Source organism: Phodopus roborovskii, unplaced genomic scaffold, assembly GCF_943737965.1.
Source record: "Phodopus roborovskii unplaced genomic scaffold, PHOROB, whole genome shotgun sequence".
NCBI lineage: Eukaryota > Metazoa > Chordata > Mammalia > Rodentia > Cricetidae > Phodopus > Phodopus roborovskii.
This window is the reverse complement of record NW_026126517.1, coordinates 15,790,049-15,810,078: the sequence shown is the minus strand read 5'-3', so window position 1 is coordinate 15,810,078 and position 20,030 is coordinate 15,790,049. Positions and strand designations below refer to the sequence as shown.

General features: G+C 51.7%; 1 protein-coding gene across 1 annotated transcript; it reads left to right on the top strand.

Annotated features, from left to right (window-relative positions):
- Positions 1-2,242: 2,242 nt before the first annotated feature.
- Robo3 (roundabout guidance receptor 3) lies at positions 2,243-18,911 on the top strand. The gene is made up of 28 exons (XM_051197099.1): positions 2,243-2,578; positions 5,707-6,033; positions 6,338-6,495; positions 6,996-7,116; positions 7,213-7,351; positions 7,598-7,725; positions 8,175-8,299; positions 9,722-9,893; positions 10,178-10,383; positions 10,605-10,686; positions 10,970-11,135; positions 11,647-11,813; positions 12,369-12,490; positions 12,678-12,903; positions 13,085-13,206; positions 13,461-13,632; positions 14,001-14,186; positions 15,026-15,049; positions 15,129-15,171; positions 15,380-15,519; positions 15,841-16,035; positions 16,184-16,322; positions 16,470-16,682; positions 17,056-17,207; positions 17,314-17,424; positions 17,600-17,758; positions 18,186-18,379; positions 18,653-18,911. The coding sequence occupies exons 1-28, from the start codon at positions 2,419-2,421 to the stop codon at positions 18,662-18,664; spliced, it is 4,161 nt and encodes a 1,386-aa protein (XP_051053056.1). The 5' UTR covers positions 2,243-2,418; the 3' UTR covers positions 18,665-18,911.
- Positions 18,912-20,030: the final 1,119 nt, after the last annotated feature.

Below are 20,030 nucleotides of genomic sequence, written 5' to 3'. Positions count from 1 at the left end.
TTTTGTCTTTAGATCTGGGCTGGTTTACTGAAAAGAAATAATATTTTACAGATACCAACAAACAGGGAAGGAAAGAGTGGAGAAAGACAAGCAGGAAAATGGGGAGGATTTTTAAAGTTAATCTAAAAAACAGGGAGGAAAGAGGAGACAGGAGAGAGACAGAGAGAGAATGAGAATAGAGGTGGGATTCACACAAGATGGATCAGAGACTGGGGCCAAGAGTCCTAGAAAGACGATGGCTTTCCTCGTTTGTTCTGCTTCCAAACCCAGATGACAGGGATTAGGGAGCAGCAGTGCCCATGGGCTGTGCTGCCGCCTCCGTTTAGGGAACCCAGAGCAAATACGCCCTGATCCCCACATAAAGGGCCAATTAACTGTGCGGCCTCCGGAAACAAATCCGCTAACAGGGTGACAAGCCCCTAGACGCCGCCGGGCGGTGTGTTTGCCCAGAGGCCGGCCAGGAGTAAATCAGGGGATTAGGATGGGGCAGATCTGAATGGTGAGGAGGTTTGCCGCCTTCCCAGCTCCAAAGCAGGGCCTTGTGGCATGAAGTTAAATTTCTGTCCTGCTTGGTCTTCTGATGTGATGGAACCTGCGTGACCCTCCAGCAGGAGGTCAAGCAAAAAGGTCACCGGGATCCAGAACCTGAGGATCAGACCAGATTAAGTAGCCTGATTCATCCTTAACCCACTAGGGAACGGGTCTAGAATGACAATGTCTTGTAATTGGCAAATACAGGACTCCAGCACACTTCCGGTGAGCCCCTTATCTCTTCTGCTGAATGTCCTTCTCTTTAGTACCCCAATGTCAAGATCTGCCCAGATTTGTCTAAGGTGGATGCAGCAGGGATCCAGTTCAGTACCCACAGATGACACACTGACATATCTTCCAGGGCTCTGACTCCTGTGGGTCTATTGAGTGCCATTAACCCCCACCACTTAGTTTGTCCTGTCTTGAGGTCTGGTTTTGGGCAGAGACAAGGACTCAGAGGCATTCAACACATCAGCGTCTAGGCTCCACAGGGAGTAGAATGGATTGTAGGAGTTTCAGGACAAACTACGCTTCTCTGCTCTTTGGCCTTTCTCCGGCTTCCGGCTTGAAATCAGCCACAGGACCATTGACCCAGTAGCCCACAACACTCTTCTGCGCTTCCTCCCGTGTTGTAATACAGCTTAAGAGCAATTCAAAATGCATCACTCTTTCGTTCGTTCTCAGAACCATACCCCAAGATGGGAAATCTAGGATCTCTTTCTCCCCATCCAACGTAATTTCCATTTTAGGGAAAGTGTAGGCACGAAGGGTCACGAAGAAGGATGGTTGACTGGGACATCTCCAAGGTTAAAAGAACCCTAGAAAAGTCAGGACCAGAGAGCACTGGTTTTCTTGTTGCACACCCCGCCCCCAGAAGATGACCAGCTGTTGTCTGGTTCCAGCAATTTCGCTCACTTTAGCATCCACCCGGTTTATTACACTTTGCTTCCTTTGCCCTAGACCTCTTGGTTCCACATTTTTGGTCTCTTCAATTTTTAAAAACAACTTCCTATAACACATTAGAACAGATCAACGCACCATGCTAGTGAGAGCTGCCTGGCTTTGGGAGTCTCCTCCGGTTTTATACCGGAGCACCAGTTCTGAGCACCAGTCAGGAATTCTTGACTGGGACATCTGGAGTCACCGTATTCCCTGGGCTCCTGGCAGCAAACCACAGGATGCAGGGGGCAGGGGCGGAGGATCGTGGCGCGCTCGCCAAGGCGAGGGATGGTCCAGCGGTGGAATTCTTTCTCTCACTCCCAAGTATCTCAGCATCCTTCGCTTACAACTCCAAACCCCAGGGCTAGGGAAGATAATGGAAGATACGGGACATTGAGAGCCCAACAGCGTCTGCTCTTCCAATGCCTCAGTTTCCCTGACGTCCAAGGAAGGAGGCAATTCCTGTTATAAATTTAGAGGGAAGAGCAGAGTCTGACAGCCTCAGTTCTTATCTTGAGGGCTTGGAGAAAGAGGAAAACTCTCCCGCCAGGTTTAGAGCAACATTTGATGTGAGGAATGAAGGAGTGTGGGGCGGGGACTCTAACTCGCACGGTGCCCTGCCAGTGGCCATTCTGATGGAGGTGGGAGTATAGGGGAGGCGGATTAAGCCCTTAATTACGGCGTGATCCGAGTGGCACCTGCTTTCTGCCCATCCAGCTCCCAGGGGACTCCGGCAGTGGGGGGGGGGGGTGGTGGAGAGAAGAACCAGCAAAGGAGGACAGCGCACGCCGAGGCACGGCCGGTACCCAGGCGCGCCTGCAGGACAGCGGCACCGTGGCTGCCGCAGCGCGCAGAGGCTGTGGAGGGGCTTACGGCCCCCGGCCCGTGGGTCCCAGACCCAGGGGCTGGGCTCCGAGCCCCTCACCCGGAACCCAGGCAGGCCGCGTCATGCTGCGCTACCTGCTTAAAACACTACTGCAGATGAACTTGTTCGCTGACTCCCTGGCGGGGGACATCTCGAACTCCAGCGAGCTGCTCTTCGGCTTCAACTCAACCCTGGCGACGCTCAACCCTAGCCTGCTGCCTCCTGGAAACTTCTCTCTCAATGGTGAGACTGCCCGATGGGGACCTGGGATCTGGGAATGGGGAGAGGGAGAGGGAGGATTGCATGCAGGGCTAGACTGAAGTGCTCCTTCCTTTAAGTCCAGGACCCAGGGGTGCCTATCTGGGCCCTCCTGGGAAGTGGGGTCCCGAAGGAGCATCTGAGTGGGGTATCTGCCAGTGGTGGAGGGCATCTGGGTTCCCTTTGCCCCAATCTTTCCTACTACCCACCCACCACACCCACCCCAGGTGAGAGAACCGTGACTGGTGACGGACAAATTCCAAACTAAGAAAAGTAGGGCAGAAGCGGGAACACAGTCGCTAGCCGGTCAGAGCTAAACTGGCCATTAGGTGATCCACTCAAGTAGCGTCACTTTAAGGATCTGAAGTTTTCAAAAAAAACTCACTCAAGAGAGAAAGGGTGAGAAAGCCCTAATTTCATAGGTGTTTTGCTGCAGAGGGGACGGAGTCAGAGATCTTTTCAAGGAAACTTAGAACCAAGTTTGTATCCCCTGTGAGACTCACAGCTGACCCATCCTGGCAGAGCGGCGGCGAGGTCGTTACCGCTAATTACAGTGATTAATAAATAACTTGAGACTGAGTTGCCTCTCTGAGCGCCACAGGCAGCCGGGAAAGGCCCGATCACGCCCCCTGCTGGCCACGCCAGGAACTCTCCCTTTGGGAAGCCTCTGCTGAAGTTATAGTGGGCCATCCTCCACCTCTGCTGGGAATTTAAAGATAGAAGGAAGCATGTTCTCTCTCTCTCTCCCTCTCTCTCTCTCCCTCTCCCTCTCTGTCTCTCTTCTCTCTCTCTCTCTCCTCTCTCTCTCTCTCCCTCCCTCCTCCTCCCTCCTCTCTCCCTTCCCCTCTATGGTACTCAGGTGCGGGGGAGGAGCCCCAGAGCCCTATTTGCATGGTCATTAGCTATTCATTAGGCTGCTGTCGAAGCATCTCTGGAGATCAGGAATGACAAGGAAGAAATTCCTGGGAAAGGGAGTCCGCAGCTGTGTCTGCAGGAATTAGGGGGAAAGGGTGGACCAGAAGGGTGTGGTATGTGTGCAAGGAGTTTGAAGAGAGTAGGGAATAGGCTGGGATTCCCTGGTCTTGTCACCTTTGAGGAATCCCAAGAGGTTAGGCAGCATTATTTTCACTGATGTCCCAGAGTCAAGTTCCACTCCCCTAGAGCTTTATATATCAGACATCTCATTCAAGCTTGAAAAGCCAGTGAGAAATGTTGGAAAGATGTGACAGCCACATACTGCCACTAGGAAAACACAGTCATGGAGGGTGAAGAATAGCTCAGTGATCCCAAAAGCAGCATAGAGAAAAATCTTGGTAGCAGGAGACCTAAATGTACTTCCATTGCACATGAGAAGTTCGTGAAGTGGGGTGAGGTGTGGGCGGGGATACTGGGGCCTGGAGTCTCATTCAGATAGACTCTAGGAACCATATTAGGGTTATGGGGAAGGACAGATGTTCAATAATGGTAAATTTATCATACTTACTGATGTGCTTTGCATTCTTGGTGGGTTTAGGATTTCCTCATTGCAGAGAGAGAGAAGTGAAATTCAGACGCTTGAGCGTTTTTTGTTTTATTGAGCCTCAGACTAGCTATGTAACCCAGTCAGCCTTTGAACTCCTGGTCCAAATGCCTCCACACCCCAAGCATGGACCACCACTGGGCTAAAGTTAAATAATTTGTCCAACAACGTATTACCTCTGGGAGGTGTCAGCATCTGAGATTCCAGCTCAGAGGACTTCAAAATCAGAATCTGGGCTCCAGCCATGCCAGAGGCCTCTCTCAATGGAGTGTTTCCGAGTCAGGACTGGGATGGGATGGAGAAGAGAGACACGTGAGCAGCAGAGATTCCATCTGGGAGGGAGACGACTGAGAATATTATTCTCTTCCCTACGTGGGAGAGAAACTGATTTTACCCAAATCAGTCAAATCACTCTAGTGGGACAGAGCCTGCACCCGCCATGGCCCAGCTTGCTATACTAGAACTCTCAAAAAAAAAAAAAAAAGCAGGAAACGAAAGCTAATCCCCCACTGGGCTAGAAACCAAGAGGTCCCTGATGATCTCGGAACAGGGTAGGCGGGGTGGGGGCGCGCGAGAGAGGCGCAGAACAGATGCGCCCAGTAGTCCCTGGTTATTTAAGGACAACAGATTGTGCAAGGCTCCAGCGCTCCCTACTGGCAGAAACAGGTTAGAAATCATTTCCAAAGGTCGGACTAAGAGCTTGGTGTCGGTATCTACCAATCCTAAACAGATGGAAGTGAGGGTGGGGATACAAGTCGGGGCGAGGGCATGGGAACATTTGGGGATGGAGATGACACCTAGATCCCAAACTTGAGGCAGAAGATGAACCAGGTTCAGGACCGGTGGTCTGGAGGCGGAGGGAGGCAGGAGTAGAACCTACAGATAAACTGATCCAAGAGAGCAAGGAGGACAAGTCATTTCTTTCCTGTTTTTTTAAAACTGTGCCTTTCAGGAAAAGCAACCCTACTCACACTTCCTCTCCCACACGTTTAATTTCTGTGACGTCACAGGATCCCTGTAAATAAAAACGAGGATACCTAGGGCCTCATAGCCTTCAAATTAAGAACCCTTTGTAATCTTAGTCCCAACCTTTAACACCTTTTCTTGAATGAGGGACCCAGGACAATTCACCTTGTCCATTTCCCCTATGGGACCAGGGATCACTCAGAAGTCAATTCAGTATGTGCTATGGTACAATGTGCATGATTGCTCACTGAGCAAGGATTATACGTGAACCAGTGTGTATGGGTGAAAACCAAATTGCGAGGGCACAGGTTCCTCACCAAGCCATGGCTCAGTCACCCTCATTTCCACATGTCAGGAAAGGAGGTCGAGATCTCAAGGACACCCAGAAAGCCTTTCTAGAAGTTTGTGCCAGGATCCCTGGCATATCTAGGGACAGGATCCCTGGCATATCTAGGGACAGTTCAGTTCCAGGCTAAGACAGAACCTACCGGGTGGGGGTGGGGTAGGGGGCAGACGGGTATGCGGATGGCACTCTTGCAAAGGAGCATGGGAGATGAGCGAGGCAGAGGGTTCTGTTACCCTTCAGAGCCTCGGTCTTCCCAATTGCTTTGCCTGGGCACTTTTCCAGGGTCAAGAGTTGGGCCAGAGGATGCCATGCCACGCATTGTGGAGCAGCCGCCAGATCTGCTGGTTTCCAGGGGCGAGCCGGCCACGCTGCCCTGTCGCGCCGAAGGCCGGCCTCGACCCAACATCGAGTGGTACAAGAACGGGGCGCGCGTGGCCACTGCGCGGGAGGATCCGCGCGCTCACCGCCTGCTGCTGCCCAGTGGCGCCCTCTTCTTTCCCCGCATCGTGCACGGGCGCCGCTCTCGGCCCGACGAGGGTGTCTACACCTGTGTGGCTCGCAACTACCTGGGAGCAGCCGCTAGCAGAAATGCCTCTCTGGAAGTAGCTGGTGAGAGGGCTGGGTCAGCTAATGCTTCTAGAGTCTGGGGTAGGCAGGAAGGCCTACAAAGAGTCGGCCTCAGGGGCCTTCACCCTACTCCACATCTTTTTTAAAATAGAGAGAGACCTTTGGTCTCTAACGCCAAACTCTGAGCATGGAGGAGGAAGAGGGGTTGACTTGGTATTTCTGGACTCCAGGTCGACTGTGACCCACCCTCCTGTGGGACAGTCCCTCCTGTTAGCATCCAATTATAACACACCACTCTGCTTATTCTTCTGACCTTTCTCTACATGTCCCCTTCTCTTTTTTTCAGTCCTCCGTGATGACTTCCGACAATCGCCTGGGAACGTGGTGGTGGCAGTCGGGGAGCCCGCAGTCATGGAATGTGTGCCCCCTAAGGGTCACCCAGAGCCTTTGGTGACCTGGAAGAAGGGCAATGCAAAACTTAAGGAAGAGGAGGGAAGGATCACTGTGAGTGTGTGTGTGTGTGTGTGTGTGTGTGTGTACACGCGCGCGCGCGCGCGCGGGCAGTGCATAAACACATGCATATGAAGGTAGGCAGTGAGTCTGAGCATGTCTTAAAGGAGGAAGTCTTGAATTTAAGGGTCTTGAGGCCTGGGAAGAATGCCTTAGTGTTGTTCAATGCTAGACAGGGTGGAACTGAGGTGAGATAAGTTGAGCGAGCCAGATGTGGTGGTGCGCACGTGGGATTAGACGCAGATCCCTGAGGAGTTTCAGGATAGCCAGACTACAGAGAAACCCTGTCTCGACCCTCCCCCACCCCATTAAAACAAGTGGAGAGAGAGCACCATGAGGTCCCAGAGAGTCCATACCTGGCCCATGACTCAATTTCGTTGGTTTTCTTCATTGGCTTATTATGAGAAACAAATAAATTATATAAACACACACACACACACACACACACAATTTTGATGGCAGTAAAGGGTCAATGTTACCATTGTATTCTCCAGATACGTGGAGGAAAGCTGATGATGTCACACACATTCAAGAGTGATGCTGGGATGTATATGTGTGTGGCCTCCAACATGGCTGGAGAACGAGAAAGTGGGACAGCTGAGCTTGTGGTACTGGGTAGGCATCGGGCACTTTGGAGTTATGGGAGTGGGTAGCCCATTAAGCAAGTAGCTGTTCAGAACCCCTGACAGTTCAATGGCTCCCACTCTGTAGAGCGTCCCTCATTTCTGCGTAGACCAATAAACCAGGTGGTCCTGGCTGATGCCCCTGTGAATTTCCTGTGTGAGGTGCAGGGAGATCCTCAGCCCAGTCTACAATGGCGCAAGGATGATGGTGAACTACCCACTGGCAGGTGAGAAGTCCCTTCCTTCTGACAGCAGGGGGACCCAAGGAACCCCAGACCCTACCTGGCCCTAGCACAGAGAAATATATTTCCCAGAGCTAGGGGTCCCTGCCCGAACTTATGCCACCCAGTGGGTACTATTTTGTGTACAACCTGAGTCCTGCCTTGCTTATCTTGACCCTGGTGTTTGTCCTGGGGGACAAAGAATGGGTTTGTAGCTGTGGCCAACCCAGCTTGGGGTGGGGAGTGGAGCAGGTATGAGATTCGGAGTGACCACAGCCTTTGGATCGGCCGAGTGAGCTCTGAAGACGAGGGGACTTACACCTGTGTGGCAGAGAACAGTGTGGGCCGCGTAGAGGCATCAGGTTCCCTCAGTGTTCATGGTGAGGGCTCCTTCCGGGACAGCATGCAGGAGTGGTGTGTGTGTGTATGTGTGTGTGTGTGTGTGTGTGTGTATGTGTGTGTGTATGTGTGTGTGTGTCAATCGGAACAGCGTGCAGAAGCGGTGTGTGTGTGTGTGTGTGTGTGTGTGTGTGTGTGTGTGTGCGCGCGCGCGCGCGCAACCGGAACAGCATGCAGAAGTGATGCATGTGTGTGGGAGTTCCCGGGACAGCTTGCAGGGGCAATGTGGGGCGGGGCTGAAGGAGAATGGGGAGAAGGGGCAGAACAGGAGGTATGGGAGGATGACTTGGGACTTCTGGAGGGAGGGAGGGAGGGAGGGAGAAGGTGAAGCCAAAGAGATTTGAGCAAGGGCTGGACCCCTGCTCTATTAAGCCAGCTTTGAACTTCTTATTACTGAGGCCCTACTCCTTTGTCTTTCTCTCCTTCCCAGTCCCACCCCAATTTGTGACTCAGCCCCAGGACCAGACAGCAGCTCCTGGAGAAAATGTGTCTTTCCAATGTGAGACCAAAGGAAACCCCCCACCTGCCATCTTCTGGCAGAAGGAAGGGAGCCAAGTAGGTAACCCATTCCAAAGCTCTAACCATTTTTTTTTTCTTTCTGGATCCTTCCCTCGACTGTCTGCAAACTTCCCTGTCAGCTTCCTCTCCCAGGAATTCTTGCAGGTTATTTGGAGGAGTAAATAAAGTTATGAAGATAAAAGGTCCAGGGCAGTTGAACACTTGGGAAGTTCAATGGTAACACAGCAATATGTTAGATGGTGCAGAATAGTCCTTGAGTAGCAATTTCTGAGAGTCTTTATGTATTGGCCAATGCTGTTTTGAGAGTATAGAGGTCTAGCTAGGTTGCTCCCCCGCAAGGTCCTCTGGGCTATGGCTTTTGGTCATGAAACTGCTCTGGAAAGCAAGTACTGATGGACTTAATGCTGCTTAGGGAAAATTACATGCCCTATTTATTGCCCTGTATATAGCTCCTTCCAGCAGGCAGAGCTCACAGCCAACCCTTTTCTACCCAATGAGCAACTGCAGATCACACCACCCAAAAGAATGGAAGCTTCAGCCTAACTGACTGTGCTATTGAGACACAGGGTCAGTATAGTAAGTCTCATTATCCCCACGCTACAGGACAACTGCGGGATGTTTGTCCCCAGTTGATGGCCACTGTGTTCATCTCCAGTTCTTGTGACTGCTGCAAGTTCCTTAGGTCTCAGGTGGATGAGAACGGTCATGGGTAGAAAAGAGTAGGAAGGGGTTAGTCAGAGACTTGACCTACTCGGTTTGTCCTTTCCATGTGTCTGTCCAAAGTAAAATGTTAAGCCAGAAAACATGTAACATTTACCACAGTGTTTTATAAAACTTTCATATGATTCCTTCATTTCAGTCTACTGAGTTTGACCCCTAAGCTTTCAGAGTCAAATTTGGGGAAACTGGGTCTCATAAAGATATAATGATCCAGAGATTTTATTTTAGTTGTTAATTTGCTGGTTCATTTAAATTTTTTTTTTCTTTTTTCAAGATTAATTTTTATGCATGTTTGTGATTTGCCTACATGTATGTCTGTGTGAGAATACCGTATCCCCTATGTAACATATACCCTCAAACTGGAGTTACAGATGGTTGTAAGCTACCAAGCAGGTGTTGGGAATTGAACCTGGGTCCTCTAGAAGAGCAGCCAGTGCTCTTAACTGCTGAGCCATTTCCCCAGCCCTCAGTTGGTTTGTTTTCTGTCTCTAACTCGTGATTCTCCTGTCTTCTCTCAGGGCTTAGTTCCTTAGACTTTCTTAACCAAGTCACAGAGCTGGGACATGGACCCTAAGGTCTCCTAATATGTCCATCATTTTTGTGTGTTGGCCTATCTAGTTTGGCCAGCATCATGTCAATGGCTGGAGGCAGAGTACAAACTAGGACATTAGGGCTTTTCTCAGCTGGTGCAGGGCTTTCTACCTCCAACCCATTCCTTATCTCTCTGCTCTACCCCAGGTCCTGATTTTCCCTAGTCAGACACTCCAGCCCATGGGACGCCTCCTAGTCTCTCCAAGAGGTCAGCTCAACATTACTGAAGTACAGATCAGGGATGCTGGCTACTATGTATGCCAGGCTGTCAGTGTGGCTGGTAGCATCCTGGCCAAAGCCCTGTTAAAGATCAAAGGAGGTATGTATCCATGGAGAGAAGAATGCACCCATGGTCCCCAAGGACATTGTTTAAAGAGATCTGTTTCCTTTGGATGCTGCTCAATGTGTCTAAAAAAGGAATAGGGTATGTTCCTTGGGGATGTCCTTGGTGTTTGGAAACTAACAGCATCATGGTCCCAGGCAGAGATTAGAAATGAGTATCAAAGTCCTCTTGGCTAACAAGGAGGGAGGGATGAGATCATGAAACAGTTAAGGCAGAAGGACAAAGGGCTGGTTTTCTGACCCAAGTTCTTCCTCTCTCAGCGACTATGGATGGGCTGCCTCCCGTCATCCTCCAGGGACCAGCCAACCAGACACTGGCACTTGGTTCTTCTGTGTGGCTGCCATGCAGAGTGGCTGGAAACCCTCGGCCCAGTGTTCAATGGAAGAAGGATGAGAGGTGGCTGCAGGGGGATGACTCCCAATTCAACTTAATGGACAATGGCACTCTATACATCGCCAGTGTACAGGTTAGTGTCACCTCTAGAGATCTTGTAACAGAACAGCTATCTGGTCCACACTCCAACTCTAGTAAGTACCAACTAGGCATCTAATCCATTTCTACCTCTCTGCTCTCTCAGACTTCCTAAAGTGTCCAGCATCTTCCTCATCCTTCTGTAACCTGCCTCTCCACCCCTTCACCCTACCTTGCTCCACTCCCAGTGGGCCAGCACTCTACCTTCTCCTACAGGAGATGGACATGGGTTTCTACAGCTGTGTGGCCAAGAGTTCCATAGGGGAGGCCACATGGAATAGCTGGCTTAGGAAGCGAGGTAAGTTTATCCATCATTCTCCAGTCCTGCCAGCAGCCTTCTCCAAATCTGCTTAAAAAATGGTCAGTAACTCCCAAGCCTCAGGGTTAATTTTATCTTCCAAATGCCATGACCACCTTGGTGGGGATGAGGATGAACTGATGCACTTGGGAGGCAGATGTGAGTCGGGGTCAAATGTTACCTCAACCATCACCGCTGTCAGAGCTCTGCAGATTCTCTAGGAAGGAGGCTGGTCACACTCCCTCCCCACCTCTGTCTAGCTAATGATGATTTATCACTGCAGAAGATTGGGGAGCCTCACCAGGACCTGCAACCGAACCCAGTAACCCTCCGGGGCCTCCCTCTCAGCCAGTAGTCACAGAGGTAACCAAAAACAGCATCACCTTGACCTGGAAGCCCAATCCACAGTCTGGAGCCACAGCTACCTCTTACGTGATAGAGGCCTTCAGGTTTGGAGACCATTTTGTGTGTCTGTGTACATATGCATGCACATAGACGCTACAGCCTAGTGTCAAGTGACCTCCCCCAAGGTCTGTGAGACAAAGTCTTTCTGTGAACTTGGGTTCCACTACTTGGTTAGATAGAATGACCAGTCATCTCTGGGAATCTACCTGTTTCTACCCTCCTCCCCCAACAAATGCTAAAATTATAGATGCATGCCATCATACCTGGGTTTTAGGTGGGTGCATCGGATCCGAACTCAGGTCCTCATGCTTACTCAGGAGGCACTTTACCTGAGCCATCTCCCCAAGCCTCTGGAGACAATTTTGATTACAAATCCGAAGACTTAAAAAAGAGGATCCTATGTCCTTAGGGCCTTTGCTATTTTGGGAGAATGAGTCTCTAGTCCCCTTTCCCAAGGTAAGGAAGTAGTGGGGTCTCATAGAGAATGGGTGAGATTAAACAGACAAGTTGGGGATTCCTGGCTTAGACAGGCCTATCATCTCATTCCTGTTGTAGCCAAGCAGCTGGCAACACGTGGCGGACAGTGGCAGATGGGGTGCAGCTGGAAACACACACCATCAGTGGTCTGAAGCCCAACACCATCTACCTGTTCCTAGTGCGAGCTGTTGGAGCCTGGGGCCTCAGTGAACCCAGCCCTGTCTCTGAGCCTGTTCAAACCCAGGGTAAGGCCAGAGGCCTTATGGGTGTGAGCATGATGAGTAACAAGGAAGAGTACCCTCCCATCCAAACCACAGAGTGGTGGCCGCTCACAGCGTTTTCTTTTGATATGCCAGGTCTATACTGATGGCCCAGACTACAACAGGAAGTCATGTTTCTCTCTCACAGAGGGCCCAGGAAAGAAAAAAGGGAAAGATGAGGAGGCAATGTGACAGTCACTCATCTCAGTAGCTCTCTCACCATTGAGTCTCCTAGCCAGATGTAGTGTAAAGACTAAAAAGGACTTGGGAGAATCATACTAGAGACAAGGCTTTGAGTAAAAACAAAAGAAAAAACACACATACACAGAAAAAACATTCACATAGGTTGCTTCCCTAGATTACCACTGCGAAAGATTCCCCTAGCAAAACTAAACAATCCACAAGAACAACTTTCATGCATGATATTCATTGCACTGAGTGGTACAGCCTGAGAACCAGGCAGAGATAGGATACAAACACAGCAGTAGTACACATTTCTAGCTTTGGTGGCCCCTGCTGACTGGGCTGTTTGCTCAGCAGACAGCAGCCTATCTAGGCCAGTGGAGGACCCATGGAGAGGCCAGCAAGGACTAGCTGAAGTGGCTGTGCGAATGCAGGAGCCCATAGTCCTTGGGCCCAGAACTCTGCAGGTGTCCTGGACTGTGAGTATGGCATAGGGATGTGATTAGAGATGGGGATGGTGATGGGGACATGAGGGCATCTGAGAAGTGAGTGAGAGTCAGAGCTTAGTGGCTGGGAAGGCAAGAATGGAGTGGGGGCTGGGCCTGGAAATCCGATGTGGCTCCAGCCTCCCCTACCCTGGGACACAGTTTGTCTTGTGTCCTATAGGTGGATGGTCCAGTCCAGCTGGTGCAAGGTTTTCTGGTATCTTGGAGAAATGTAGGCCTTGAGCAGGGAAGCTGGACAGTGCTGGACATACAAAGTCCACACAAGCAAAGTACTGTGCTAAGAGGACTCCCCCCAGGGACCCAAGTCCAGATCAAGGTGCAAGTCCGAGGCCAGGAGGGGCTGGGAGCTGAAAGCCCTGTTGTGACGAGGAGCATTCCTGAGGAGGGTAAGGAAGGCTTCAGAGTGATGTATAGACTGGAGAGGAGGGGGAGGGGGAGATTTGAACATCAGGATGTCTGGGAGGATGCCTTTCTGTTCCCTCATGTAAGAGCAGAGAGTGTGAAGTTTGGGGCAGCTAGCAATGACTGTCCGTGTCCTTCTTTTTACCATGTTCCACCCTGGGCTAGCCCCCAGTGGCCCCCCTCGGGGAGTGGCTGTGGCCTTGGGGGGTAATGGCAACAACAGTATCACTGTATCCTGGGAGCCCCCACTTCCCTCCCAGCAAAATGGGGTCATCGTTGAATACCAGGTACAGGGTTTGGCTGGAGATTGGGTGAGAGGGTGGAGGATGTGGGTGTGGGAAGTGAGACTTAGGGCTTAAAGTTATGATGGTGGGAACCTAGGGCTGGCTGGCTTTGGGTTTGGGTTTGGGAGGAGTTTGGGAGAAAGGAAAAGGGTTCAAAGAATCGTCTCCATGGCTGAATTTCTCCTAACTGGAACCTTAAGTTTCTCCATGGGGCCTAAATTCAATTGCTGACCACACTCATATCCGGGTCTCCCTAGATCTGGTGCCTGGGTAATGAAAGTCGCTTCCACCTCAATCGATCTGCAGCAGGCTGGGCACGCTCTGTGATGTTCCCGGGATTGCTACCAGGCCTGCTCTATCGAACCCTGGTGGCAGCAGCTACCAGCGCTGGCGTGGGTGTGGCCAGTGCCCCAGTCCTGGTGCAGTTGCGTGAGTCTGGTGGTGGGTATGGGAAAGCAGGGCTAGAGAACTGGGAGGGGGTGGGGGCGGGGGCGGGGGACGAGAATGGCAGAGCTTTCCTTTAAATCCAGCACTTTGGAGGCAGAGGCAGATGTATCACTGTGAATTCAAGGCTAGCCTGGTCTAGATAGAGTAAGCTCCAGGTCGGCCAAGGATACATAGTGAGGTCCTGTCTTTAATAATAATAAAAAAAAGTAAAATTAAACAATAAAAGATTAAAAGTAATAAAATAATTTGGGGAAATACTGGGGTAGTTGGGCTTACGGGTCCGGAATGACGCCTTCTGAGCCTTTGGATTTCGGGCTCTTTTCATCTTTCTGACCCCCCCCCCCCAACAGCGTCCCCTCCGGCAGCGGAGCCCGGGCCCGAGGTCAGCGAAGGGCTGGCAGAACGGCTGGCTAGGGTGCTGCGGCAGCCCGCCTTCCTGGCTGGCAGCAGCGCGGCCTGCGGGGCGCTGCTGCTCGGGTTCTGCGTTGCCCTCTACCGGCGCCAGAAGCAGCGCAAAGAGCTCAGTCACTACACCGGTGAGAGCCACGCCTCTGGGCACCAGGAGCCTGTGTGGGAAGGGTTCGTAGGGCGGGGACTGAGGAAGGGCCTCGGGGAATACAACCCCCTGGAGTTGAGAGTGCAAAAAGTCGCGGAGAGCAGCCTTAGAAGGGAAAGAGCGGGGCCAGAGGGAGAAGGACCCCGATTTGAGCAGATGGGGTTGGATTCAACACTGGGAAGCAGGTTTTGGCACTCAATCTCAGTAAACAAGAGAGTACAGTACAGCCGGAGATGGGCGGGGCCTGACCAGGGAGTTGTGCCTAGACTGGCCAGCTCAAAAATCTATTCCTTAATAAAAGGAATTCCTGGAGAGATGACAAAAATCTCTGGAGTCAGAGCCTTTCAATTTTGACTACATGTAGGAATCACTTGGGAAAGCTTTAGAAAAAGATGTCAGAATGTGGCACCCGGGGACGGGGGCTGGCAGAGGCAAGAGGATCAGGAGTTAGAGGACATCTTTCTTTGGCTACATAGTGTTCAAGGCCAGTCTGGGCTACAGGAGACAAGGTCAAAAGGAGAGAGAGAGAGAGAGAGAGAGAGAGAGAGAGAGAGAGAGAGAGAGAGAGAGAGAGAGAGAGAGAGAGAGAGAGAGAGAGAGAGAGAGAGAGAGAGAGAGAGAGAGAGAGAGAGAGAGAGAGAGAGAGAGAGAGAGAGATATTTGAGTCAGTCCCATTCCAAGACATTAGTATAAATTGGTCCAATGTGCGACATGAATAGATTTGGGACCAGAACCAAGGAGTGAACAAACACGGGGACTCCTGACCACTCACTCACCTCATTTCCTCTCTTCTTTTTCCTACGGGTTCCTTTTCGGAAGCCTCCTTTGCCTACACGCCTGCAGGTAAGCAGTTCTACTCTCTGGGGTTCAGAACCCCAGTACCAGCTCTTGTCTCACCAGTTTCCCCCTTCATCTTCCCCAGTGTCCTTTCCACACTCAGAGGGCCTTTCTGGAGCCGGTTCCAGGTAATTCTTGTGATTTTCTAATGATACTTGTTTCTACAGAGAGAGTACCCCTTGCACTCCAGGCCTGACCCCCTCCCTGTGTTCGGCCTCTCCCAGTTCCTACCCCTCACCATCATTTCTGTCCTGTGACTCTTTATTCCTGCCACCTTCCTTGCCGTGCTGGCCTCTTTTGGCTCCCCATTCCCAATATTCACCTGCTCCCCCTCAGGCCACCCATGGGCCTTGGCCCTGCTGCCTACCCATGGCTGGCAGACTCCTGGCCCCATCCATCTCGAAGTCCCTCAGCTCAGGAACCCCGGGGAAGCTGCTGCCCCAACAATCCTGACCCAGACGATAGATACTACAATGGTGAGGAGTTCTAATCCCTTAAGGGCACACTTACCCCCACCCCACATTTCTTATTCTGTCAGCCTCCTGGGGCCAATGGAAGGGGATCTGAGGAACCCTGGTCTTCCTAAGGTTGCTTAGTCCTTGGAGGACTGGGGCATGGACCTTGGTCTTAAGCCATGAAACAGCTACCAAACCTTAACCTTTGCCTTGTTTGACATGTCAGATTTGGGGTGGGGGAGGAAGTTGATCCCATGGTATCTCCTTCTGCTTTCTGTTTTCCTTTGTCCCCTGTTTGTGTGTCCGCCTCCTCCCCTGGGCCTCCCTTTTTCTCCTCCCCAGAAGCAGGAATCTCACTGTATTTGGCTCAGACTGCCCGGGGTGCCAATGCCCCTGGCGAGGGTCCTGTCTACAGCACCATCGACACAGTAGGGGAAGAGCTGCAGACCTTCCACGGAGGGTTCCCTCAGCATTCTTCTGGGGACCCAAGCACCTGGAGCCAGTATGCTCCTCCCGAGTGGAGTGAGGGGGACAGTGGTATGACCCCAATTCTTAACCTCCCCACTTTAGTCCTGTCCACAATGTCCTCTGTCCTCAGGACCGGCCTGTCACTTTCCCCGACATTTTACCTCATCTCTGGCTCTTTCCTGCATGCTCCTGGTGTGCCCTTATCTCTTCTCCTCAGGAGCTAGAGGAGGCAAGGTGAAGCTTCTGGGCAAACCTGTTCAGATGCCCTCTTTGAGCTGGCCAGAAGCCTTGCCACCACCTCCACCTTCCTGTGAACTAAGCTGTCCAGAGGGGCCTGAGGAGGAGCTGAAGGGCAGGTAACAATCCTGCCAGCAGCAGCAGATGCCCCTCACATATGGACAAGCCCAGGACATCCAAGGACAGGAAGTGGGCAGCGTTGCTGGGGGTGGGGGGGGAGTGAAGCTATCCAGCCCTTCACTTCTCGCCTGCCTTTTCCACCCCAGTTCAGATCTGGAAGAGTGGTGCCCACCAGTACCTGAGAAAAACCGCTTGATTGAGTCAAACTCCAGTGGCGCATGCCTGGTGGCTCCATCCCAAGGGGAAACTCCATCCCCTACCTCTTCTTATGGGCAGCAGTCCACAGCCACTCTTACCCCTTCACCTCCTGACCCTCCCCAGCCCCCTACTGATATCCCCCATCTCCATCAGGGGCCCAGGTAAGGAGGTGTGGAATTCCCTCCGTATATATTTATTCAGGGGGTGGTGGCTGGGTAGGTGGAAAGTTGAAAAGGGTACAGAGGACTCATGGCTATGCTCAAGTGGAAGCCTGAGGCGGTGAGGAAGGTGAAGTCTGACAGAACTCTCGCCCATCTTCCAGGCTGCCTCTCTTTGGAGTGTGGGCCAGCAAACATCCAAGGCATTTCATGCAAACATGGATGTCCTCATGCTTCCCTAGTTTGAGGCCTTGTGGTAGACAGATCATATCTTTCACGTTGAGTATTTGGCTGAGCACACAGCGTGATGCCTGGCACATAGTCAGCTCTTGGTTTGTATGGGGTGAACAAATGCTGAGACCTTATGTCATTGCAGGAGGGCGCCCCTTGAGCCAAGTTCTCCACTCAGTGTATCCCAGCCCACTCTGAGTAACCACGATGGGAGGCCTGCTGGCATGGGTGCTGGCCCCACAGTCTCCTATCACCTCAGTTGCAGTCCTGTGCCTAGTACACCCAGCAGTGCCCCAGGTGAGCCTGCTGACACAACCTGCTCCCACACTGGACCCCCTTTACCCTCGCCCCCTTTCTCAGTGCCTTCCCACACCTGCCCCCGTCTTGTCTCCTAACACTACAGGGAGAACCTGCCAGGTGACTGGAGAGATGACACCCCCACTCCATGGACACCGTGCGCGAATCCGGAAGAAACCCAAGGCTCTTCCTTACAGAAGGGAGCACAGTCCCGGGGGTGAGGGGGGCTCCGGGCCTGGGAGATGATGAGGATGGGAACCAAGAAGATGGAGTAGGTGACACCCAGCCTTGGGTCGTTTACTTGCCTCCCGGTGTCAGAGATCAGATAGATAGGAGGTGTATCAGTGTCAGGAGAAAGCAGGAGACTCTGCTGAACAGAGGTTTCTCCCCAGACTTGCCCCCACCACCCTTGCCACCACCAGAGGAAGAAGCAAGCTGGCCCTTGGGGCTGACAGCAGCAGGCAGCACATCTTCCCTAGAGCGCGAGCGCAGTGGAGAGAGGAGAGCCATGATGCAGGCAGTACCTTTCCACGTTGGGCCCCACCCAGATGGTAAGGAGAGCCAGGGCAGTGGGAGGGGACTGGAAGCTCACACAAGTCCCCAGGATCCCCAGCTCACCTGCTGCCTTCGGCTGGATTAGTGTATCTGGTCAACATTGATGTAGACTCCTATATGTCACACACTCTAAGCAAAAGCCCTCAGTGTCACCAGTTATTAACTCCAGGACTGAAGCGGGGATGAGGAAAAAGTGGGGTCTGGGTGGCATCCTCCCTTCCCTAAGTTTTCTGTACTCTGGAGTTCCTCACATGTTTCTGAACTCCTGTCATGTCAAGGCCACGTGTTAGGCATGCTGCTTCTCCTTAGCCCTCAACCCTTCGGAGCCCAGTGCCTGTCCCTCAGTCATGACCAAGAGCTGGGAGAGTGCACAGGGTGGCCAGTGGACAAGCAGTGACAGTCTGCTTCCCTCCTCGGGCCCAGCCGCACAAGAGGCCTGGCTCCCATACAGCAGACCAAGCTTCCTGAGCCATGGCCAGGGCACCAGCGCCTGTTCTACTGCTGGAAGCAACTCTTCCAGGGGTTCCAGCAGCTCTCGGGGCTCTCGGGGCTCTCGGGGCCCTGGACGCAGCCGCAGCAGGAGCCAGAGCCAGAGGCCAGGACGGAAACGTCGAGAGGTGGGAAGCAGAGAAAAATAAAGAAAGAGAGCAGAGGGCTGGGAGAACAGGCCAAAGGGAAACAGGCAAAGGGTGAAGGGCTTGCCAAGGACATAAGGGAGGGCCCAGAGGCGGTTGTCAGGGAGCAAACCTTGAGAAGAAACGGCAAGGGCAGAATGACACACAAGAGTGGAGCCTAGGCATGCCATGGAAGTGGGCCAGAGGAAATGCTGACCCCTTATGTGTGGCCTGTCACAAAACAGCACCATCCCTTCCATACTCCTTTCTCCATAGGAACCAAGATGACCCTTCATGAAGCATGAGCTTATCGAAAGTTCCACGGGGAATGGGTGGGAACCCCTTCCCTGGTCAGCAGATGTGAGCCAAGAGGAGCAAGGATGGGGCTGGCTGCCTTCCTCCCAGCGATGATGCTTGTGACTCACTGAAACCCACTGTCCTCAACAGCGTTAGTTGTCTCGGGAGCCCGAGAATTAGCTCTTTCCTTTCCATCTTCTTTTTTTTTCTGACTGAGATGTATTTGTATAAAAGGAAAAAAAAAAAGTTCAATATGAGCCCTGTGCCCTGATTGTTTTGTGCAGTATTCTGAGCAGATCAAATCACACTGGTTGCTTCTGCATCCTTCTGAACTTTTGTCAAAATCACAAGATGAGGACAGATAATAAGTGACACTCACTGGCTTGGCCTGCTTCCCAGAGGACCTGAAGCCACCGACCACCAGCGTGTTAGTTCACTATTTACTGACATACAAGCAGCTTAAGGAAGGAAAGGTTTCTTTGGGCTCAGCTTTTCAGGACTGAGCCTGTGGTTGGCTGGGCTTTGTTTGTGTAGCTCTGGTGAGGCAGCACATCACGGTGGAAAAGAGCTACTCACCTCATAACATCCAGGAAGCAGAAAGAAGCATATAAGAAACAATTGAGGCAAGACGTGTCTTTCAAAGACAAGATCCCAGTGACTTCCTCCAGTCATATTGTACCTCCCAGAAGCCCATAGATCAGCGGTCCTCAACCTTCCTAATACTATGGCCCTTTAATACAGTTCCTCATGTTGTGGTGACCTCCAGCCATAAAATTACTTTTGTTGTTATGAATTATAATGTAAATATCTGATATGTGGGATGATCTTAGGTGATCCCTGTGAAAGGGATGGAAACCCATAGGTTGAGAACCATAGATTAAATTAGTGCCTTCATGATCCACCTCTCAGTAGTGACACCAGATAAGGTACAGTCCTTCACCATATAGGCCTGTTAGAGGGACATTTTATATCTAAACCATAATACCCTGTTACAACTTTAGGGATATTCAAATAGCCAACACATAGGTCATTGTCACCCCTTCAGAGAACTAGGCCGAGTTCTTTGGTGCACTCCTCCAGGGCCTGTCTGCTCTTCTGTAAGAGAACACTTACTTCACAATATGTTAAAAATACAAAACCCAAAGACAGCCAGTATGGTAGCATTTACCTGTAGTCCCAGCACGTGGGAGGTGAAGGCAGAAAGATTCAGCATTCAAGGCCAGCCTCAGCTATATGGAAAGTTTGAGGTCAGCCTGGACTACATGAAACCTTGTCTCAAACAAAACAAAATAGTGTATGAATGAAATCTCACTCAAGAAGAAAGTACGTGACTCTGCATGGGCCCAGGCTCCTTCAC

Coding starts and splice junctions, on each gene's coding strand:
- Robo3 (XM_051197099.1), top strand. CDS start 2,419: ATGCTGCGCTACCTGCTTAAAACACTACTGCAGATGAACTTGTTCGCT. Junction 12,491..12,677: donor CTCTGCAGGTGTCCTGGACT/GTGAGTATGGCA, acceptor TGTGTCCTATAG/GTGGATGGTCCAGTCCAGCT. Junction 15,050..15,128: donor CTTTGCCTACACGCCTGCAG/GTAAGCAGTTCT, acceptor CATCTTCCCCAG/TGTCCTTTCCACACTCAGAG.